The sequence below is a fragment of the Neophocaena asiaeorientalis genome, unplaced genomic scaffold (genome assembly GCF_003031525.2).
Source record: "Neophocaena asiaeorientalis asiaeorientalis breed wild unplaced genomic scaffold, Neophocaena_asiaeorientalis_V1.1 scaffold656, whole genome shotgun sequence".
Taxonomy (NCBI): Eukaryota; Metazoa; Chordata; class Mammalia; order Artiodactyla; family Phocoenidae; genus Neophocaena; species Neophocaena asiaeorientalis.
In genome coordinates this window covers 46,492-71,731 of record NW_020172180.1, presented here as the reverse complement: position 1 = coordinate 71,731, position 25,240 = coordinate 46,492, and the positions used below count along the sequence as shown (strand labels likewise).

Below are 25,240 nucleotides of genomic sequence, written 5' to 3'. Positions count from 1 at the left end.
CCTTGATGAACTAAGTCATTCAAACTCTGAGAACACTTTAATGTCAAAAAAATAAAGACTGAAAATTCAGAAGTGACACTGGGTTTCATAGTATATTCAGATCTTCTCTTTTTCCTCCCTGAGCCCCTGTGCTGGCTTAAGTACTCACAGTAGCCTATTCACAGCTGTCTTATTACCATGGAAATCCTGTGTTTACTTGCTTGCCTCCCTGACTAAATTCTGAGCTCTCTGGGGGCAAGGGAGGAACTGGATTTATCTGTGTACCTGCAGCATGTAGCATACGACCTGGCACACTGCACATATCAATACACGGTCGTGAAAATGCCTTCATGGCCAAAAACACTAGTGGAACTTTTCAAACAGAAAAAATACCTTAGGAAACATTTCTATGTACAAATCAAGAACAGAATCAGTGAATTGTGAAGTTTATCAGCTACAATCAGAGTAAATTTACAAACCTAGTTCCCTTAATTCCTCTTCCTGGGAGTTCTATCCTACTACTCCCTTATTTGTGAACTTTTGGTGAGAATTATATTTCGGAAGGAAATTTAAAAGTGACCCAGATTTAGCTAACTTTGAGACCTGTTTACAGGGTAAGTTTTGCTCCTCCTTTATATGCTTTACTTGGGAATGTGTGTAAGAAAATAAAATGGCTAGAAATGATGCTGGCGTTCTCTCAGTCCAATGATACAGAGTAAGGATATTGGAAATATAAATGTAAAAAATGGAAAGTAGGCTATCTAGATAATTTCTAAGGATCTAGCCATTCCTGAAAATTATTTCCATGCCTTATTATAGATTTTAAGACCTATGTTACCAATAACTTATTTTACAGTAACTTAACCTTTAATTAAAATTACTTACGCTGAGAGCACTAAAAGGTTCTCATCCAAGCTAACCAACTCCTAAAAGACTGCTGTTGGGTGAGAAAGAAACCCATGAGAGCAGTCAGGGGAAAACAAGGACAGCACCTGGGGTCCAAAGTCAAACAGGGTCTCAAAACTGATGAAAGGCAAAAGTGAGAGAACAAAATGAAAAGCTTTGGGATTATTTATGAGTTCTACCAGATGGAATAGGGGACAGATAATTTAATATTTATTGCATATGACTGTACAATCATTAAATTATGCCCAAAATGCAAAATATATTAATGTAAATTGCTGAACAGAAACAAAGTATAAAACATCACATTTGCATGTGGAATCATATATTAAACATTGCCTTTAATAACGGAAGTTGAAATGAAGTGTGCCTAGAAATTAATCATAAATCAATAATCATCACTAGCCTCATCTTTTGTATACAATTAAACTATTTAATTACCTATATTAAAACACAGTCCTTATTGACATATCTGTAGGACTCTAATGTGACCAACATCAGCTGGACTTCCACTCAACAGATCCTGTACTAGGTAAAAGAAATTAAATACACCATTGTAAAGCAATTATACCCCAATAAAGAAGTTAAAAAAAAAAAAAGGAAATGGACAGTGTCCAGACACATTTCTCTCCTTGCTCTGATTGCATTATTCAAAAATGAGCTATCGCTATTAAACATTTAATAGTCCTTAAGCAGTATTCTCAATGTACAAAGATCAGTTCAGTTATTCTCAGTAAGCTCAAAGGCTATGATACCTTAACATGTTGAATAGTTATTCAATTACAGCATTATTAATTTCCGTATATTTAAAGTGTAAGGGAGAAGATATTTCACCAGTCCTAATTAGAGACAATACAAAATGTCTCTGATTAACATGAAAAAGATGATAAATATGAACCTCATTCAAATTTGAATTGGGGATTAAAGGTGATATGTAATATTACAATAGTTCAGTCATCTTTTAAAATTACCCTCCCCAAAATGTGGAAGCAGTATTGTTGTCTTGGTCCTACTACCTTTACCCACTTGTGGAAGATTTGAAAACATGACTGGGCAGAAAAGGGGAACAGGAATCTTAAAGAGCAAGTATAGTTTATCCCATGCAGGTAAATATAAAAATCATATAAAAACGAGTGAGGGTATTTTTTTCCACTCCTGGAAGTTTTAATAAAAGAACCACTTTCTAATTTTCAATTAATAGGCAATGACCACACTCCAAGTACAAAATCCAGTTTTACAAACTACTGAACACATGCTGATAATAAATAGTGTGTGCTCCGTGAAAAAAGCAGTCATCTAAAAGTTTCAAATTTAGAGCTTTACATCCATCAGCAATAGCCATGGATACCCTTACTCAGAAGATCTGTCTATACTTGTTTCCTTGAGCAGCCACAATATGAAAAGTGGCATATCAATGCGTAGAACAGATGTCATTGTCAATGGAACGTTAGTAATCTACTAACTCACTAGTAAAGTAAAACCTAACCATTCAGATCTTTCAGTTAACTGGACTCATTCCAGGATTTTACTTGGCTATAAAGTGTCAAGTGATGTTTAAAATGAGCTATTAGTAGTTAAATACAAGTTACAGTAATCAAATAAAAGAATTAACACTTTTTAAAAAATCTGTAGTAATTTCAGATTGAGCCCAACATTGCCCTATTATCTACATCTACAAACCTGTGCAGGGAGAACTTCTGTTGACAAATATGATCCTCAGACATAACAAGAGTTTCAATTATCAGAGTAATAGAGGATTTATTTGAATATTGCCTTTCATTACTTAAGCCTTTCACCAAAAGTTTCACCAAAATATATCAACCCCCAGAAATTCCAAATAATAAATTATATTAGCAATTTTAATGTAATATATTTCTTGTCAAGCGTCTCATACTCTGTTACTGTCTATAATGTGCTATTTTATGTAATTATTTTAAATGTTTCACTCCTCAAGGTATGCTATCCTAAAACACATACAAGGTGTTTAAGGCCCAATGGTCTAAACATTTGTAGTACTCTAAAGTGTAAAAAGTCTGAAAACAGGAATAGCACAATGAAGGATAAGAATCAAGAGAGACAAGATTGTCATAATAGCCATCAAGTAGGACAAGTACATCTATTACATTATTTGTACATGGAAGGACACCTACAAAGAATGAAATAAAAAAGGGAAATTTCATATCTGGAAATCTACTTCTGATGACTTAAGTGTCTTCTCCCAATCAACTTTGAAGATGGCATTTTAACAGTTTTCCAAAACTAAATTGTGGGCCTCTTTCTTTTCAATCGATGCTCTGGAAAAAGACAACCTTCTGTCATCAATAGGAAACAATCCATCCATCTCGCTTTACCTGCAAGGCAATGTATCTCAGAGTTGCCTTCTACTTCCACTTAGTATGCGTGCAAAGAAAGTGTATTAATTTTACATTTAGCTTAAATGAAATATTATTAAAGATAGAGATTACCAAAATGCCAATTTTTTAGATTTTTATGTACCTAAATTTAAGTTTGAGCTCAGCCCCGTATTAGCTAAGGCAAGTTACAGAACCAATTTCTTTAGCCTCTCTCTAAGCTTTAATTTCCTTATCTGAAAAATGGAGTATAACTATGTTGCCTTCTTTGCAGCACTGTCACAAAGATCAGCTGAAACAATACATGTAAACTGCTCAGTTACATGCTGGGCCCAAGGGTGCACAGTAAATGAAAGCTGTGAAAATTCATAAAATAAGTTGTTCACTTAACCTGATTACAGACAAACTGAAGATAATAAAGAAAATGCAAAATGTTCAATGTACAAGTAGACTTCTCTCAAAGAAGAGATACAACCCTTAAAAAGTTTTTTATTGATCTTTTGTTGTTACTTTTAAGCAAATCATAATTGTCTGATTTCCTTTTCCAACATTCCCATGGAAGGAAAAATTCTCATTAAGGAAAATGTGGCACCAAGTTGTACCTTTCTTTAAGTCACATTTATGAATCCACAAGCAAATCTTTTTAAAAACATAACATACTTAAAGAGGAAAGTGGTAATTTGTTGATGAAACATTAGAATTAAAATTCAAACCACAAAACGGAAATATTGTAAAAGGTTTGAAAACATAGTAAATGCTGTACACAAATTTTGAAAAAGTTTATAAGTGCCAGGAATCATTTTTGCTTACAGCTATCATCATGTAAAAGGCATATGTGTGTGTCACTGAAGCAAATGAAGAGCATAGTAGAGGAAGATATCGAAGAGGTAAAGTGGGGATCAGATCATACAGGGCCTTACAGGCTCTTATAAGGATACTGGCTTTTGTACCCTGAGGGAAACAAGAAGCCATAGTAGAGATTTGAGAACCCAAGTGACATGACATTGTTCACGTTTTAAAAGGGTAATGTTTCTGTGCTGAGAATATACTGCAGAGGGTCATGGTGGAAGCAGGGAGACCAATGAGGAACTGTGTTAATCCTAATAGTTCTACCACTATTGTAGCAGCCTAGGTGAGGCTTCAACCAGTATGGGACCAGTGAAGGCGGTAAGAAATGGTCAGCTCTTGTAAGTACCGTACTTTGAAGGAAGAGTGCATGGGTTTCCTAGTCAATTGAATGTGGAATGTGAGAAAGAGAGAGTAGACAAAGACAATTCCAAAGTTTTAGGCCTGAGTAACTGGACAGATGGATATACCATCAACTGAGAAGGGGGAGACACTGGGAGGAGCAGGTTTGGAGGGGAATATCAACAGTTTGGTTTTGGATATGTTACTTTTGAGAAGTCTACTGACCAATCAGAGAGAGATGTCAATTATGAAGTTTGATTATGAGAGTCTAGAGTTCAGACACGAGGACTAAGCTGTAGATAAATTTGAGAATTGTGAGAATAACAGTGAAATGTAAAGCCACAGTACTGGTTGCAATCACAAAAGAAGACAGTGTAGATAGAGAAGAGAACATGTCCAAGGATGGATCCCTGGGCCTCTCCAACATTTAAAGGTTGAGGACATGAAAAGGAATCCACAAAGAAGATTAAAAAGCAGCAGCCAAAGAGATAGGAGGAAAACCAAATAAAGGGGGAGCAGGGGGCAATTTATGACCAAATGCATCACCTGCTGCTGATAGGTCAGTTAAGATGAGAACTGAAAACTGAACATGGGACTCAGCAGCATAAAGATCTCTGGTGACACTGATAAGAGCCATTTTGATGGAATGGTGGGATGGAAGCCTGGCTAGAGTGAGTTTAAGACAGAAAGTAAGACGAGAGAAATGAGAAGCAGTGAATATAAACAAAATTATTAGGAGGTGTCTTCCTTCAAAGGAGAGTAAAAATACAGTGGTAACAGGCAAGGGAGATAAAGTCATGAAAAAGTTGTAAAGTGAGATAGCACATTTGTATGCTGCTGGGAAGGGCAGAAGAGAGAGGAAAAAATGATTGGAGCAATGTCCTTGAGTAAGTAGATCTAAAGGAATGGAACCTTGTACACAAATGGAGGGACTGGAAGATGAAAACTTCATCTATGGTGGTGATAGGTAGCAAGACTGCAGATACTCAAACTTAGGTAGATGTGGTGGTGAGAGTCTGTGGAAGCTCTCTTCTGATCACTTCAGGTTACTCAGTAAATTACGCAGCAAGCTCATCAGCAGAGCATAAAGATGGGTAAGAGTTCTGAGGATTGAGCAGCAAAGTAAAGGTGTGAAATAGTCATCTAGAAGCACAGTGGAGGGAATGGAGTAGGGACATAGAAGATGATTGTGTGAAAACAGAAGGGCCTACTTGGGGCTTTGGAAAAGGAATCTGTTTCAGAATCATGAATAAAGCACCACTGGATAAGAACAGGCAAAACCTGGAGGACAGGAGGAAGACCAGATAGGAGGCTACTTTCGTAGCCCACGAGAAAAAGCCAGAGAGGGATACTGCCTAAAGCAGGGCAAGAGCATCTGGAGGACAACTGAGGAAACGGACGTAAAAGTCATTGCAAAAGCAGAACCAATGGGATTTGGAAAGCAATTAGAAGTGACTGAGAAAATGAATGGCGTGGAAGAAGGCCCGTAAGTGTTGAGCTAAAGTGAACTGGAGGGTGGCAATGCCACGATAAACTAAAAGAACTATTTCACTACTGCAAAAATTAGTAACCGATTGGTTAGCTGATTAAAGGAGTAAGTATCATTTGAGTGAAGTTTGAGTAAAGAGAAGAAGAGTTTAAAATAAGATTTAAAAGTTTGATTAATGTCAAAGAATGTTTGTTTCTGTCGTTGTTGGTTTGGGGTGATTAAGATAAGACAACCAAGTTGCAAATTGAGGGGAAACTGAAGAAAGAACAGAGCTTTATTTGCTAAAGGAAGGAAATGCAACAAACATTTATAAAATTATTTTTATAGAAAGTTTTATGCCAGGCACTATTCTAGGAATATCATCTCCTCTAATCCTAAAAATAACCATATGAGGTAGACCCTCTTATACCTTTGTTACAGTTATGGAAAATAAAGTGTAGAGAGGATGTATCACCTTCACAGGGTAATGTGATTAATAGCAGAGGCAGAACTCAGCCTCAAGGCTGAATGACCCTAAAGTCCAAGCTCTTAACCACTACACAAACATGCCCTGTAAAATTAAGGGCCTGGAAAAGGTAATATAGGTTGTTTAGCTTCCGAGAAGAGTTTCAGAGCTAAAGATCTCAGAGGTGGAATCATTCCAAAGAGTGACACAGTCCAAGGTGTAGTCATGTCTATAATTAGCTAAATACATGGATGCAAAGGTCAGAGTTCAGGAAACCAAGGAACTAAGGGCAACAATGTGATGGCAAGGTTATCAATGTAATAGCTGAAATCACCAAAACGAATAGCAAGGGAAGGGTCAAAAGGATAGCCAGATGCTATCATCATCATGGCTGGTCAGCAGATAATAGACTTTACAAGAGAAAGGGTTGTTGAAAGATGGTTCAAAGAATTTGACATAGAAGGAGCAGCCGGAAAGAGGGTGTACCATAGGACTAGGAGGAAAGGCTGAAGAGAGTGGGAATGTCAGGACTTGTGACAAGGGAAAAGCTGGATGTCAGCTCTGGCTAGACAGAAGGAACATTAAAGGAAAAGTTTAAAGATAAAGGGAATTTGTATTCATTCAACAACTTTCAATTACTAGTGGGGTTGGGGGCGGGGTGGTAACAAGATGTTCCATAATGGGCAGAGTAGAAGGGTCTAGATTTCCAGTATTCTTAACCTCTTCTTTTGGTATGGGTAAGGAGACCTTTGAAACTCTTGTGGACCTTAACTCAAAATGAATAGAGATTCACAAAAAAAAATTTGCCATGATAAGTGGGACAGAATTAGAAATTAATGAATCATGAATCAGGATCTCCACTTCTCTGATCAAGGAAACCAATCCAAGATGGCCCGATGCCTCATCTCTCCCCTCTCTTGGTATAAACTGCTGAATAATCAAAGTATTATATTTATTATCTAATATAAGAAATAATCTAGATCACAAGCTATAAAATATAAGAAGTATGCTAGAAAATATAGATGGTATGACTGTTGATAATAGAACAAACTTGGAGGAATTCATTCTTCTGTCCCCTCTACTGTTTTGTTTTGTTTTGTTTTTTTACACTCTGTCCTCCCAACTCTATTTCATATACCTAACAAGATACCTTATATTATTTTCAGAAAAGTGGACTTAGGCCTGTTTTGCTTTATAGAAACAGAAACACAAGTTAGGTAGTTAAAAAATTGATTCAGTGTGCCACAGACTACTGAATACTAGAGAACAAAAATAAGTAAGACAGCCCCCCCTTTTAGGAGCTCATAGTGGAAGAGACAGACATATTATAGCTCAGAAAGACAGATGCTTTCGAAAACAGTTCTGTTGTATCAACAAGTTTCTGGTCTCTCCTTTATGTGATATAAACACAGTCCATACAAACAGCCCTACTTAGAACCCAGTGCTACTCTGGGCACATGCATTTTAAAATTACAACAAAATCAGGGGGTCTAACTTACCATCATTTTTTCAAAGAGATCCAGTACTTCCTTTTCGGACAAATTCAAAGATCGTTCATCATATAATGGCTGAGCCGCTGGAAACTCACTCATCGCAACTTGAGAATCAATAGGATGTTGGATAAGAGGTTTTTCTTTTTTGACAGTAGATTTTCTAAAACTTGTAATTCGGTCACGCTGCAAACAGAAAAAAACAAGAAGCCCTAAGGAAGAGATCAAGAATCACGAACAAACATGAAGAACTGAAACATCAAAATAGCACTTAGGAATCATTATTGTCTTTTGACAAAATGTTATTTTAAGCAGCAAGCTCCAGTTAGAGATTGTACTATTTTGAAACCTTGAAGTAGCTCTGCAGCCGCAGAAATCTAGGGAGTGAAAAGTATTCCTCAAAAGTAAAACTTAGTCCCTTGTCATTTCTGTTCTGCACAGTAACTAGGTCAGAAAAGTCCGGCCTCAAAGTCGTGTAGTGGTTTGAGAGAGAACGTGTCTTTGGCGGCAACTTTCAAACTATGAGAAAAAAAAAAACAAAGAAAAGAAAAGAATATCCAATTCTAAGGGGGAAATTATAGTAATGTTTCTCTTCTTCAAAGCACCAAAATAATTGTGACAAGTATCTATGAATACTTTGGCAGTGTAGTAGTAGAATACAGTGGTTAAGAGCATGGACTCTGGAGCCAGACTACCTAGATTTGAATCTGCAATTTACTAGGTCAGTTACCCTGTGCAAATTACTTGGTCTCTCTATGACTGCTTCCTCATCTCTAAAATAGGGATAACAAGTTAATGTATGTAGGAGGAAGGAAGGAAGGAAGGAAGGAAGGAAGGAAGGATGTTACCCTGTGCAAATTACTTGGTCTCTCTATGACTGCTTCCTCATCTCTAAAATAGGGATAACAAGTTAATGTATGTAGGAGGAAGGAAGGAAGGAAGGAAGGAAGGAAGGAAGGAAGGAAGGAAGGAAGGAAGGAAGGGAGGGAAGGAGGAAGGGGAGACAGAGAAAGCAACAAAGAAACAGTTATTGTGAAATTTAAATAAGTTATATGTTTAGTGTACTTAGCTACTATTTATTACTATTGTTGTTGTTGTTACTATTACTATTATTATTATTACACACACCTTTTTCTTCCCTAAAACGTGGGACCAACAAGGAAGCACAACAAAATTAAAAACATTACCTTTTTGCTCTGGAAATATAACATAAACAGAAATATCTTATTCCTACAAATACTACTATGAAGAACTTGCTATTTTATGGACATTGACTTGGAACCATTGATTCCACGTACAATCTCTAATAATTAGCTTGCGATTTCACATAAAGTGAGTTAACGACTCCACTTGCATGTAAATAGGCCATTCTGTTTTAAATCACAGAACACTGGACATCAAAAATTAGTAATAACCATAAAACTGAATACAACTCAGTTTTATTCTGGTTTCTGTTAGGAAGCACATGCATGCATACTGTCAGCTCACGTTAAACAAGCAGATATGTTAGATATCAGGACAGTGCCTCATCACTGCCACATTAGCAAGTCCTTATAAATCACTTCAACAGTATAAAAAGCATCACAGAAGTTCTTACCACAATTATGTCAACTTCTGTTGACCCCCATTAAAAGAACATCCTTTTTTTTGATTCAAAGAACAGTTTTTTTTTCTAAAAGGTGTACTTTGAAAGAAATATGAGCAGTTTTAAGCAGCTTATTTAGGATTCCAAAAATGATCTTAGTACATGGTTGCTTACAAAGAGATTATGTAAATCATAATATTTTAGACCTGGGAAGAAACTTGAAAAATCATCTAGGCCGACTCTCTCACTTCACAGAAAAAGTGACTCGCTAAATTCACGAGTCCCTGGTTCCTAGCCCAGTGTTCACATAAAGATTCATTTCTTCGAATCACCTTCTATATTTTCATATTTTCTTTTAAATTTGAATGTTTTTGAGGAAAATTAAGTTAGATTAGATATGTAATAACCAACTCAAACAACTCAAGAAAAAACATTAAGCAATCCCAAATAAGCTGAGTACATAACCAAGAGTCAAATTTCACTAAAAGATATGGTGGACACAAAAGCATTTAAATATGCAATCGACCATTAAATCAACATATCTCTGTTCCTTTCCCTTCATATCACTTAATATTTACTTTTGCAGTGCTGGCTTTTTCACTGAGTAGCATTATTTACATATATATTTGATCTTCCACTATGCTCTTCACTTTGATCTAGAAAATTGGCTTTTGCTTTCAGCTATATCTTGATAAGAAAATAAAGTTAAGCCACATACTTTCACTTCCTTAAATCATGAACGATATTCTACATTATTTGTAGACAGGTAATTTCACAAAGAAAAAATACTTAAAATACCACATTTTAAAAGCTTAGCTATAAAAGGGCACATTTAAATTTTAAGCCCATAACTTTTAATAAGTTTTACTACGATAGACTCAGATCAAAAATATTTGAGGATTTTAAATACCACATTTCTAACATAATGTACTTAACTTCCTTTCCATTTTAAATTAATTTCCTTTACTGTTAATATTAATGCTTAACATATTCAGAGTCAATTTACATGGCTATTGAGAAAGGAAACATTTGTGTTTTCCAGAGTTAGATTTATACTGATTTTTTTAAAGTAGCTAAGGTATATATCAGGATGGTAATATCAAAATTATTTTGAGAACACATACAATTGCTTATGTTTATATCAAAAAAAAGAAAAGCCACTCTATTGACAATTCTTCCATCTACTGTACTTTGTAAACATCTAGACTTTTTATATCTTTACATATATCAATGCTTTAATGTCCACCCACTTTAATAAAAAGGCAACATGCATAAGTAAGTAATAACATGCTAAGTCCACCTTACCACATCATCTGCCAAAGTTTTTATTTGAATGTTCTATTAAAACCAAAAAGGAAAAAAAAATACCTGTCAGATAAGAGAAATTCATAGATCAAACAAGAAAATAATTGAATGATTCTCATTTTTTATTTTATCAACTATAATTCTTCAAAGAGAATTAGAAACTTTAAATCTATAAACACATTCTTTACAAAAGAAAAAAACAACTTATTAAGGATTTAAAAATGAAGGTTTGGTGAAGAGGGTGTCTCTTCTTTTTTGAAGATGACTCCCAAGTTCCCAAAGTCAGATTTGGAACAGACATCACTACCACAGTGCTCAAACGTGAGAACAGATATAAAAAAGTCATAAGCCCATTCAAGATTTTTCAAAGTTTTAGAATGAATAATCATATTTTTGAGATACATAAAACTTTTAAAAACATGAACAACAGGAAAAATGTCACATTTAATAGTAATGACATATAATGAAACAGCTCAGTCTAGAACTCAGTTGCATCTGATAGATAATTTAACGAACACCTTTATAAATATTCTAGATAACATTGAACTTACTGATTCTGTTAATATATGCCCATTTCTCAAAAACTCCAACACTTTCTCTTTTTTTTGCATGTGGTTTTCTACTTCTAATGTTGAGAATCATTGGAAATGGTATACTCTACTTAATAAAATACAGTGGTTAACAAAAACTACCACATAGAGTACAAACAATACTGGAGTAATAAAGCAATATTAAAGTAAGCAAAGTAACAGCTAACAATTTAGTAATCTTCCAGGATTCAGAAGATACTTCAAGATCTTACAATAACATACAATCAGCATGAAAGCAGTTATTTTTATATTATAAATATGTTGAAATATGTTGCAGTGCTAGTTAAGAGATGTGATTAGGAAAGAACCATATTTTTTTAAATCACCTGTTGGGAACTGAAATTAACCCTTCTGCCACAACCTGTATATTTATTTCCTACAACAAAACAGAAGCTGAATGATGTACATCATGCATGCTCACATCCCTTTTAACTAAGAAAAATATGGTCGTATCACTGGTGGGGAGAATTCCATTAAGAGTTTTAAGTGAGAATTATTTCGTCACAGGATCTCATAAAACTGTCTTCAAATATCACCAACTAAATGCTGTTAAAGATCATCCTCCCCTCCAGCAGTTGGGACAAATATACTATTATATGTGTAGTTCTTTTTCTACTTTTAATATATCTATTCCCTCAGGGATCTACACTTCTACATCTTTGTACTATGTCTTCATCACATCCTGCTGACACAAACCCCAATCAATCTTTACTGCCTAGAAAAAAGAAAAGAAGGGGGATTACTTATATCAGAACTGAAGCCTTTTTAAGAGAGATCAGTTCACCCTAGGACTATCTCTACCTGGTATTTTCTCTTTAATTTTCCCTGTGGGGTACAGAAAACTGCTCTATGCACAGTGACAAGCTTCATGATTTCCTGTCATGTAAAATCAGAGTGAGAAATGTCAAAGTCTCAAAAGTGCCTCAACTACCCTGCTACCATCCAGATATATACCTGTCCACCTGTGTTATTTATTAGACAGATTATACAGTTCTTCAAGCAACCCCTGCTTTTCTTTTCTTCCCATCCTTTGAGGTTATAAACTCAGGATTGGAAACATATAAATCTTCAAAGTGAATATGTAAATTCGGGGAAAATAAGATTTTAGTCAAATTCTCTAAGTTAAGGTACACATATGTCTCGAATGCCTTAAGTCTGTATCTCAATTGAATATATGTTGATAGTTTAATCATGGGGGACAGAAACAACGAAAAAGCATTGCTAGCAATAGTTCCACCTTGTCTTATGGGAAGAGACTTGAGTTTTCTCCTCTTCTCCCACCTCCACTCTCTTTTTTTTTTGAAATTAACATATTTTTGTCCATACTAAATCCCACAGTATGGAGTTAGACACTATTAAATTGGATGAAATTTGAGATAATCTGGTCAAAACCTCTCAATTTACAAATGGTGAAACTGAAGCTTGAAGAGGCTAAGTGACTCGCCCACGGACCACAGATCTGGTTGTCACTAGATACTAACTCTTAGTCAACATATGGCCTCTTCAGGTGGTATAATTAGGCTGTAGGATATTAGGGTTGAACTACTGAATTGAAACAGTTCATGGTAACCTCAAATTCACAGATATGCCCCAAGCCCCATCAGTTTCATTTTCCTTTGGGTAACTGCCTTTTGCCATCATTACCAGGGGGTCAAGCATCATCCCGAAGAGCATTCCCCTGGCAACCAAAGTCCTTCCCTAACACGTCTTATGTGTCACCTGCTAAATTCATTTTGACCAATATACACTAATGTTCTTCCAGTGGCTGGTTATTTTTCATATACAAACTATATACAAATTTAGATTCTTTGGTCTTTCATAATTCTTCATTCCTAATTATATCTTACTACTGCCACAATTGTAAGAATCAGAGCTGTTCTCTCAGCTCTCTAGGTGGGTAATAGGAGGGAAAACAGAGTAGGAAAAAGTGGGTATATAATTAATAACCCAGTGGAAACACTACATGAGCACCAAGGGTTGTCACAGAGGGTTAGGACAGACTTACAAAAATAGGGTCATGTTTATGGTAATGGTTACCATCCAATTTTAAGACTTCCATGTCACCTTGGTCTCCTCCCTCTCTTCAATCCCTACAAGCCAAAACAGTTGTCAAGTTCCACGGTGATCTTTCTGCAGTTTCTTCTTCATTTCTGCACAAACCATCCCAGTTTAGAGTCTAATCACTGGCAGTAGCCTCCTAATAATTACCTCTGCCACCATTCTCTCCTCATTGCCAAAGTCATCTTCTTCAAGCAAAGATCTGGTTCAAGTCACCATCACATCACATCTTCCCTAGATTTCTGTAAGAACCTCCTAACCTATCTCCCTTTTTCCACCTTTACCCTGCTATAGTTCATTCTGAACACATTGAGGAAGTGACAGTATTAAAACCCAAGTCAGTTTGCAGCCAATTAAACCAACTATGCTCTTTTCCCAGTGGGGGCCAGGTGTGCAATGGCTGCAAACAGCAGCCTCCTCAGTAGTGTATGCAGCCAGTTGCCTGTATGTGTTGCCCTAAGGGACCCTGGAGACAGCCCTTTCCAGTGGACATTCGTGACTGGCATGCTGCCCCCAATCTAGTCTCCAGACAGGTATACGCGGTGCTTTTGGAAAGCCCCAGGGCACAGTGGCCAGGGTCCACATTGGCCACGTCATAATGTCCATCCGCACCAAGCTGCAGAGCGAGGAGCACGTGTTTGAGGCCCTGTGCAGAGCCAAGTTCAAGTTCCCTGGCTGCCAGAAGATCCACATCTCCAAGAAGTGGGGATTTACTAAGTTTAATGCAGGTGAATTTGAAAACATGGCGGCAGATAAGCGACTCCTGCCGGATGGCTGTGGGGTCAAATACATCCCTAATCGTGGCCCCCTGGACACATGGCGGGCCCTGCACTCATGAGAGCCTTGAGGCTGTCCCCTCTTTACTCACGTGCACCAATAAATCCTACTTTCCTGTCAAAAAAAAAAAACAAAGAAAAGAAAAAGCTAAAGAAATCTGAATAAACCATGGACTTTAGTCAGAAAAAAAAAAATACCAAGTCAGATCATGTCACTCCTCTGCTCAAAACTTTTCAATGGCACCCTATTTTCACTCCCAGTGAAAGTCAAAATCGTTACAATAACCTGCAAGGCCCTATGGAGCTGCATACTCTTCATATCCCTCTGACCTCATCTCCTACTACAGTTCATTTCATTCACTCAGCTCTAGTCACAGCAACCACCTCACTGTTCCCCATAAGGCAATAAGCCACATACACTGTCTCTTCCCTCTGCCTGGAATGCTCTTTTCTGTTATCCATATGCTTTCCTCCATCACTCCTCCCCCTTTCAAGTTCTTGCTCAGGGAGACATACTCTCTGTCCACCCTATTTAAATGGAAACACCCACCTCCTCCACACTCTCCTGACCTGCTTTAGCATGCTCTGCTTTCCTTTTTTCAATAAAACTTGCGACATTCTCACATAGTCTATAATTTATTTCTGTCTGTTTCTCCCACTAAAAATGTGAGCTCCATAAGAACCAAGGTTTTCATCTGTTTGTTTCAGGGATATACCCCTAATGCCTAGATCAGTGTTTGGCACACAGAACTCAATAAAAAATTATAAATGACTATTACTTGCCCATCTGTATTCAATGGCTCCTGATGACCTACAGAATAAAGACTAATACCCTTAATACGGCATTCAAAGCCCTATATTATTCAGCCCTAGGCTACCTTCTACGTCTTCCCTCAATGATCTGTGCGCTATGGAAAAATGGAAATCCTTTTCCCACCGCATGCCTCATTATGTCCTGTTTGTGCACCCACTCTTCCCTCTACTGGAATGTCAATCTGGCTAGGTACCTTTCTATTTCTAGAGCTTCCCTTGAGTTTAAAGTTTGGTTATTAATAAACCAAATGTGGACCCATGGTCAAAAATGGAGGAGAACTATGCTTTGTTTAGTGTCTTCTTAAAGACTATTTTTTCCTAAAAGGCATCTTTAAGAATGATAGAGCACCTTAAGACAAAGAGGAAATTATATTCATGTAAAAAATTATCCAAATTACTTGTAATAGAGAACCATAAAGAAAAACACTCTGCTTATGATTTCTTGATTTACAAGTTTCATTCAACTACAGACTGGATATCCTATATAACTATGCACATTTGACTGATACGGATATTTTTCTCATAGATTTCCCTCATGTAAAACTCTGCTGTCATAAATATCTTCTTGAGACCATTACTTAGAACTCTACAACTATTCAGAAAAGAGAGACAAATGTGGTCTATTGAAAAGAAAAATCTTTAAGGACATTTGAAGAGTTTGAGTTTAGGAGGGGGCCATTTTTGGCCACTGCACATTAAAAATACATTGAAATTATTGTATAAATTACACTTAAATTATCTGCAATAGAAAATAAATTATTTCTGCTGTACAACTGTCTTTATACACTAGTCAAAAAAAGAGAAAGTTACAAAAGGAGAACAATAACAAAAACACCACCAACATGAAAAAAGTTCAGAGAGCTGTAAAGAGCTATCTCTTTGACAAGATTCAATCGCAGTCATTTTTATGTGAAATGACCTGTAAAACATTTTTAAATGGTTGTATTAAGATACAGTCTCATTTATAATGATGTTCTCCAGGGACAAGCTCTCAAATTTTATCTGAATGTAATTTATATAGGTGCATGCACCTCTCTCTCTCACACCACTGGCAAGCAGACATTATGGATTTTACTCCTGTGTAAAAACTATAGAGCTACTATGGAGTTAAAACAACAACAAAAAATGACCAAAAAAATGTTTATCAGAGTCACACCCCTGAATTAAAAGCACTGATTAAAGTCATTTTAGTAAGTTTTTATTGCAAATCTAAATCTATAATGGTCATTAGGATGAGGGCATATTACACCAATAAGTATAGTGACCATATATTTTCATTAAAATCAACTCTAGAAAAGCAATACGCTTGTGAATAGTCAAGCAATTAGAGTTTATTAAACTTCATTTATGAACAGTTATATTAAATATAACTTACTACAGTACTCTATGAGTACTGCATAATTATAAAAGTTTCACTCCAGAGTCTCAACCCCTTAGAGTAAGAGAAATGGATGATTTACTTACAAACTCTAATGCTAAAGTTCTGATTGAAATGCAGGAGCCATTATTGCAAGAAAATTAAGTTTTAATTTTCTCAATCAGGCAGAAATTAACAAAAACAGCAAGATGTAAAGATTCGACTCTCTTATGGCTAATGTTACATGGTAATACAATGTTTTATAAACATCTTGAAATTACTCCAGTACCACAGAAATTGGACAACTGAATTGCATACAATTCAAAAGTCTCACCACCAACTCAAAAACTTGGCCACACTTCTTCAACTTTGACTATTTTCTTCTCTTTTAGAGAAAGTAACTTGGCCATCACAATAAAGATGAAGGGTCAATTATTTACCCAGCTTAAATTTTTTAATCTCTAAGTAGGGCAAGGCAATATAATATAGAAAAGCATGTTCAATTCAATTGAACAAATATCTGAGCATCTACTATGCACCTGTTCAGTGCTGGGCACTAGGAATACAACCATAAACAAGATAAGCATGTACCTTACGGAAGCTGTAGTCTAGTCAAAGATCAAATGAATGAAAGAACAATCACAACAGAGGAATTCTGAAAGCACTGTTCGGGTGGTACTCTATCATAACCTCCATATACTTTCCAAGTAAGAAGGGCCTTCAAGAAAGGTCATCCATCTCAACCAATGATCCAGGGTTTGAAATCTCTAGATGACATCCCTGTCCAATACTGATTCAGATCAGCAGCAGTCACAGAAGGAAGTAATTATTCTTCAAAGTGCTGCCTTTCAACTTTTCAGATCCTGGATTCACCCTGAACTTTACAAATCAGTAAGACCAATCAAGACAATTCAAGGCTATTTAACCATCTGGCAACCAAGCTGAACATTCTGTTCAGCTATTCAAATCCCTTTACTATGAAGATTGTTTTAGTTGAGTACCTCTCCGTTGTGTTTCACAAACAAAGGTATATATAATCTGATTTTTAGAACTGAGATCAATGTAGATAGAGGTTTGATTCTAAGAAGACAGGAGGAAAAGAAAAATTGGCTTTCAAAACCATTGAACTATTACTGCTTGTATTTAAAATTACTCTAAAACATTTTTTCATCTCCTTTCTAACAGTAAGGGGCATTTTCAGACACCCACATGTCCTCTTAGGCACTGCATTCTTCCATCACCATTAGCACTTCCGAATAGATGATAGATCAGCTGGCAGTGTGCGAGGCACTGGGATTTAAAGAGACATGGCCCTGACCTCAAAGGGCAAAAGCCTAGTAGTTGAGAAGATGAAGTTACAGGCATTAAGCTCCAATTCTCCACCTTACTTTGCTACTGTGAGCATCTCAAACTGTCCATTTCATCATTTTAATAGAGCAATACTTTTCTATACTTTTCTATTTTTGTAACCAAAAGGACACCATCTCAGAAGCACTGTCAAATCAAAAGCCTCAAATTTGAACCCACCTGAGCTCTTGGCTACTACAAATCATAATTCCTTCTACCATTTTTACAACAAGAAAAAAATTCCTTTTCGGATTTGCTTCTCAAGATACTCTTTCAATATAAAGAACAAAATGTGTATCTATCAGAAATCAAATATGACATCACAGTATAGGGCTTCAGTTTTCTTCATGAAGCAAAAGACCATGTTAGTTCACTGGGTAAGTTTCAGAAATCTGTCACAACAAGTTTTTCTCAAGCTTAAATTAACTGTCTTGCCACGAACTTCAATATTTAACTGCCAAGAGGGGTGCCTATGATATGGAAATCCAGCAGTCTCTTCTGTGTAACAAGAATGTTCAGCTTGGGCTTCCCTGGTGGCGCAGTGGTTGAGAGTCTGCCTGCCGATGCAGGGGACACGGGTTCGTGCCCCAGTCTGGGAAGATCCCACATGCCGCGGAACGGCTGGGCCCGTTAGCCATGGCCGCTGAGCCTGCACGTCCGGAGCCTGTGCTCCGCAACGGGAGAGGCCACAGAGTGAGAGGCCCACGTACCACAGGAAAAAAAAAAGAATGTTCAGCTTAAGGACTAGGGGTGAAGCGCTCAAGAAACATACGTTTTAGAAAACAAATTTATGGTTACCAAAGGGGAAAGGTACGGGGTGGGGGAGATAAATTAGGAGTTTGGGGTTAACAAATACAAACTACTATACATAAAATAGATAAGCAACAAGGACCTACTGTACAGCAGAGGGAACTATATTCACTATCTTGTAATAATCTATGCAGGAAAAGAATCTGGAAATGAATACATATATGTATGTATGTATAACTGAATCAGCACAACATTGTAAAGCAACTATACTCCAATAAAAAGTAATTAAAAGGAGAGGAAAAAAAACTGAATCACTTTGCTGTACACCAGAAACTAATGCAACACTGTAAATCAACTATACCTCAATCAAAAGAAATTAATAGAGAAATAAAAATAAAATTTTTAAAGAAATGTATGTTTGCCACTTAGGTCTTAAAAAACGTTCATGCTAATGAATTAGAGGAAGTCACTTAGTACCTGAATTAATCAGAAACAATTGCATGAATAATCCAGGTTTTTCAAGTAGTAACTTCTTCTGTAGGTACTAAACCATTTCAAACGGGAAAACTGTTGGGATGTGAAAGTTCTTTATAACTCTATGAATAAAAAGCAACAGAAATGAAAAGAAAGCCAGCTTTGCCCAGCAATTGTACATAATAGATACTCTTAGATCAATGAGTTAGTCAAGTGGGGCTCAATATTTAATAAATAAATTTTTACCTTCTCTGTTTTAAAAAAAAGACAGATGTCTCCACCAAACATTAATGTTTCAGAACCCATCATAGGCTCAGCACTTTGGGGCAAAGAGAAGTTTAAGACGCGATTCTGCCCTTAAGGCATTAACAATCTAACCAGGGAATGAAAACTAACCACAGAGGAGATTCTGAGGTATATTCCTGCTCTTCCTCCCTGGGCACTATCACATGTCCTGTCTTACTATTTTCATAGCAGAACCACTACCTGAAATTATCTGTTCACTTACCTATTTACTTACTTATGTTCTAGCTTCTAGAAAACCAGTTCCCTAATAGCAGAGCCCTTAATTTTCCCGTCTTAATCACTTTTGGATCTCTAACATTTAGAGCAGTAGCTGGCACATCATACCTGCTCAAATATTTGGTGAATAAATTAAGTACAAGAGGAATTCAGAGAAGAAATAAATATAGCTTCATTAAGAAACTATAAAGAATTGTGCCCTAATTGCTGGGTAGGATTTGAATAGCCAGAAAGAGAGGAAGAAAAGGAAGTGAGACAGGGAGCAGTGTTAACATTTTACTTTAGGGAAGCAGCCTTAGGAAACAAAGGGTTCAAGTTAGAGGGTATTAAATTTCAAACATGTAGGGTGGTGGGGCTGAAAAATGTCGCCTGCCATATCAGTAAACAAAGGATGTTGCAGCCATCAAGCCCTCAGCCACTGCAGTCACCCCTAACTGTGCACCCTGACGGGATTCAGGATGGAGAAAAGCAGGTACTGGCCCTAGATTGTTAAGGTGCATATCGAAGGAATGATTTCAACGAGCCCACACTCTTGCATCTTCCCATACCTAGAGGAGCGCTAAATTCATTAACCTGAGATATCAGGTTTTCTTTAATTCACAGTAATCTTTTGATGTTCTGACTACCTGTTTTTGTTGCAAAAACTCCTATGTATCCTGGCTCCTCCCTTACCTCTTTGGAGCACTCCCTCAGAGCGATCTGAGAGGCTGTCTTCCGGGCTTAAGTCCTTAGAAACTCTGCCCAATAGAACATAATTCTCAACTTTTAGGTTGTACATTTTTTTCAGTTGACAGTGGGGACAGATTAGAGGCAGTCTTGAAAACCACAAGGTGTAGTCTAGACTATGTCTGACAACCATCGAGGGTCCTTATGAGTTCCTGATTCAGAGACAGACATGGAGAAGGTGGAATTTTAGAAAGATGACTTCGGGTGGTACAGGTCCACAATCTCTTATCTGAAACCCTTGAAGCCAGATGTGTTTTGGAATTCAGAGTGCTTCACATTTTAGAAAGGAATACGGTATGTGTACCATATATTACAAAACACACCCAGTGCGATCAGGGCTGGCACCCTAAATCAAATGCATTCAAGGTTAGCAGGGAAACATGAATACTCCACAAGACAGGATAAGTAAAGATTATATACAGCCTCAAGCCAGGCTAGGTTTCGGGGCCAAATGATAAAATTCTGTTTTCAGAACTTTCAGATTTTAGCATTTCCGAGAAGGGTTGTAGGCTGTAATATTCAGGATAGACTGAGGAAGGAATCAAAGGCTAAAAAGGCAGTTTGCAGAGATCAGCAAGTTGGATCTATTCTACCTAAATACTAGCCACCATTTACTGAGCATTTATTATATGTCGGGCACTATGCTAAGAGCTTTACATGCATTGCCTCATTTAAATACTCACAGCAATCCTATGATATAGGAATTTATTGTCCTATTTGGCAGATCAGGGAATCAAGGTTTGCAGGCATTAAGTTACTTGCCTAAATGCACAAAGATAATTAATTACTCAGTTGGAATTAGCATTTAGGTCTGAGTAGAACCCAAGCTCTAAAACCTCTATCTATATTCTGAAATCTGTCTTCATCTTATATAACACATATGATGAAGTGTCTTCATCATATATAACAATACCGGTTAGAGTACAAGTTCTCTTTCAATCTTGGCCTTTCCATGTAGACTTTGCTCTGCTTCAGGCACTCACCCCTCACCCACTCCTTCATCTGCCCATCTCCTACTCACCCTTTCTGGTCTCAGTTGAGCTGAAGTTGGTCTTGTTATCATCTCCCATGGTTCCTGACTTCTTTTACCTCAATTATCAAATTATAATTCCCTATCAATGCCAGTCTTCTGGCTATACTGTAAACTCAGTGTAGTAAGGACTAGGTCTCTCTTGGTCCCCACTGTGTCCTCAGTTTTTTGCACTGTTTCTAGCACAGAGCTGCACTCAAACCTGTCATGATTTACTGAATTGGAGATGCAAACAGAGAAGAGAGATAGAGAGAGATCCAGTTGTGAGGTGATAAGAGCTTAGACTATGATAGTAGCAATAGGAATAGAGAGAAGGCAGTTACTATATATAATTTTGTTTAAAATTATGCATGTTTTTGAGGCAACTATACCCAAACAGAGAAGAGAGAGAGAGAGATCCAGTTGTGAGGTGATAAGAGCTTAGACTATGATAGTAGCAATAGGAATAGAGAGAAGGCAGTTACTATATATAATTTTGTTTAAAATTATGCATGTTTTTGAGGCAACTATACCCAGACATATGATTGCTGCTTGTATTAAATGGAGTAATTTAATATCTGTTGTTGTGATTACTATCTTTATAACACCTAAATGGCTATGATTACCACTCTGGAGATATTTCACCTCATTTATCTACTTCAAGTACCTTTTATAAATAAGCACATCATTTAGTTTTCTGACGTAGCTGCAAAATTAATCTGACAAAACAAAATAATTCACTCCTCTATAAAGATTCAAGAGTATGAATTGCCTAAAGCTGAAAATTATACCTGAGTTGTGAATAAGGTGTTATTACAACATACTTTTTGTACATTGTAATAATACATATAATAACATAATATCTTAACATGACATCATCATAATAACAACATAATAATAACATACATATCTTTAGGAAAAGATAACTAAAGTCAGCCAATGATCTAATTTCACAATTAGTACTTTTAATTAATATTCTTGAATTTGCAAACAATTCCCAATTCGGGAACAGGTTGTGGTCTAAAAGTTCAATTGTGTGGCAGTTGTTTAGCTCCTGGAACACCGGTTTCCAAAGGTGCAACTAGTAAAACTGGCTTCCAAAGTGAAAGTGGACAACCTTCTCCCCACAGAAAACAAAACAGTTTATTTGGACTCATACAGGAAGGATGTTTAAAATAACTAATTATAACAAATATTGAACACTTAAAAACTTAAGCAAAACATAATTATATGATAGACAAAAATGATTTAAAATTTCAGAAAACTTCAAAAGGATCTTTCAAAGAATTTAGGATTAGCAAAAAATTATCAAATTTGGTAACCTTCAATTTTTTCCCCATTGGCTTAAGATTCTATGCTGATTACTGATAACTCCCTTTAAAACTTCTGTCCTATAGCATTCCTTAAATGGTTTTTTACTTAGTTTCCATTTAGATGAGGAATTCCATCTTAAGATAGTGACAGAAATTCTGTCAAAATAACACATTGCAGAGAAATTTCATTTATGTCACGGTTTTACAAATGGTATCATAACAAACTAACAGGTAGTTTTAAATTCTTGACTGTTTTTGTGATTTTAGGCAAAGCATCAATTGTATTAATGTTTATTCTGATAAACCTCAAATTTCTTCCACTCTAACAGTGTTTTTCACAATGGACTCTTCACGTTTTGAATTAACTGAGGTGGAGTTAGGAACTACAACTATTAAACAACAAGGTCCCACTGTATAGCACAAGGAACTATATTCAATACCCTGTGATAAACCATAATGGAAAAGAATATGTATGTATGTATGTATGTATGTACCTATATAGTAAGTCCCCTACGTATAAACCTTCAAGTTGCGAACTTTCAAAGATGTGAACATGCATTTGCATGTCCAATCACATAAGTTAGACCATATGTCTGACGAACACTGTCACATGTGTGCATCCTCTACAAGTGGTTGTGCTTTTATGTACTTTACTGTACAGTACTGTATAGATACAGTAGTATGGTATCTTTATTTCAAGCCCAGGATGTCTGGAAGCAAGTGTAAAAGCAGCGGTATATGGCCAATTGTGTTAGTTGGGTACAAAGGCTAACTTTGTTGGACTTACAAACAAATTGGACTTACAGACGCTCACCTAGAATGGAGCTTGTTTGTATGTAGGGGACTTATATAAGTTTAGATTCATAGTTGTAGTTTTTTTTTAATTTTATTGACGTATACTTGATTTACAATGTTCTGTTAATTTCTGCTGTACAGCAAAGTCACTCAGATATATATATATTAAAAAAAAAACTACAACTATAAAACTAAACTAAACCAGCAACTATACTTAGCCTCTGAAGCCGTGTATGTAACGTGTAACCAATTTACCAATTACAAGATAAAATAATGATTAACTGTATGTCCTTATAGGCAACTCAAGAACTACCATAATGGCCCTTACACATGAACAGGTCAAAGCAGATGATTCAAACTTACTTTTTTTTTTTTTAATTTGGATTATTTTTTAATTTAATTTAATTTTTTTTTATACAGTAGGTTCTTATTAGTCATCCATTTTATACACATCAGTGTAAACATGTCAATCCCAATTGCCTAATTCATCACACCACCATCCCCACCCTGCCCTCAGCCTTCCCCCCTTGGTGTCCATACGTTTCTTCTCTACATCTATGTCTCAACTTCTGCCCTGCAAACCGGTTCACCTATATCATTTTTCTAGGTTCCACATACATGCGCTAATATACGATATCTGTTTCTCTCTTTCTGACTTACTTCACTCTGTATGACAGTCTCTAGATACATCCACGTCTCAACAAATCACCCAATTTCGTTCCTTTTTATGGCTGAGTAATATTCCATTGTATATATGTACCACTTCTTCTTTATCCATGCGTCTGGCAATGGGCATTTAGGTTGCTTCCATGACCTGGCTATTGTAAATAGTGCTTCAATGAACATTGGGGTGCATGTGTCTTTTTGAATTATGGTTTTCTCTGGGTATATGCCCAGGAGTGGGATTGCTGGATCATATGGTAATTCTATTTTTAGTTTTCTAAGGAAATTCCATACTGTTCTCCATAGAGGCTGTATCAATTTACATTCCCACCAATAGTGCAAGAGGGTTCCCTTTTCTCCACACCTTCCCCAGCATTTGTTGTCTGTAGATTTCCTGATGATGCCCATTCTAACTGGTGTGAGGTGATACCTCACTGTAGTTTTCATTTGCATTTCTCTAATAATTAGTGATGTTGAGCACCTTTTCATGTGCTTCTTGGCCATCCATATGTCTTCTTTGGAGAAATGTCTATTTAGGTCCTCTGCCCATTTTTGGATTGGGTTGATTGTTTCTTTAATATTGAGCTTCATGAGCTGTTTATATATTTTGGAGATTAATCCTTTGTCCGTTGATTCCTTTGCAAATATTTTCTCCCACTCTGAGGGTTGTCTTTTCGTCTTGTTTATGCTTTCCTTTGGTGTGCAAAAGCTTTCAAGCTTCATTAGGTCCCATTTGTTTATTTCTGTTTTTATTTCTATTACTCTAGGAGGTGGATCAAAAAAGATCTTGCTGTGATTTATGCCAAACAGTGTTCTTCCTATGTTTTCCTCTAAGAGTTTTATACTGTCCAGTCTTACACTTAGGTCTCAAATCTATTTTGAGTTTATTTTTGTGTATGGTGTTAGGAAGTGTCCTAATTTCATTCTTTTACATGTAGCTGTCCAGTTTTCCCAGCACCACTTACTGAAGAGAATGTCTTTTCTCCATTGTATATCCTTGCCTCCTTTGTCATAGATTAGTTGACCATAGGTGCGTGCGTTTATCTCTGGGCTTTCTATCTTTGCCCATTGATCTATGTTTCTGTTTTTGTGCCACTACCATATTGTCTTCATTACTTCATTACTGTAGCTTTGTAGTATAGTCTGAAGTCAGGGAGTCTGATTCCTCCAACTCCATTTTTTTCCCTGAAGACTGCTTTGGCTATTCGGGGTCTTTTGTGTCTCCATACAAATTTTAAGATTTTTTGTTCTAGTTCCGTAAAAAATGCCATTGGTAATTTGATAGGGATTTCATTGAATCTGTAGATTGCTT

General features: G+C 36.5%; 1 protein-coding gene and 1 non-coding gene across 4 annotated transcripts in view; one reads left to right on the top strand and one right to left on the bottom strand.

Annotated features, from left to right (window-relative positions):
- Window positions 1-25,240, bottom strand: part of DIAPH2 (diaphanous related formin 2) — an 863,347-nt gene that overhangs the window by 794,684 nt on the left and 43,423 nt on the right. For 2 of the 3 annotated variants that reach the window (XM_024761235.1, XM_024761229.1), the window contains exons 2-3: window positions 10,736-10,768; window positions 7,855-8,031 (exon numbers count right to left, since the gene is read on the bottom strand). In XM_024761235.1, coding sequence (XP_024617003.1) covers window positions 7,855-8,031; window positions 10,736-10,768 — 210 coding nt within the window. The remainder of the gene's footprint in view (window positions 1-7,854; window positions 8,032-10,735; window positions 10,769-25,240) is intronic. The other variant, XM_024761244.1, reaches the window with a different exon arrangement.
- Window positions 13,727-13,861, top strand: LOC112410555 (small nucleolar RNA SNORA70). Its single transcript, XR_003005455.1, has one exon. It is a non-coding gene; the product is annotated as a small nucleolar RNA SNORA70 (small nucleolar RNA).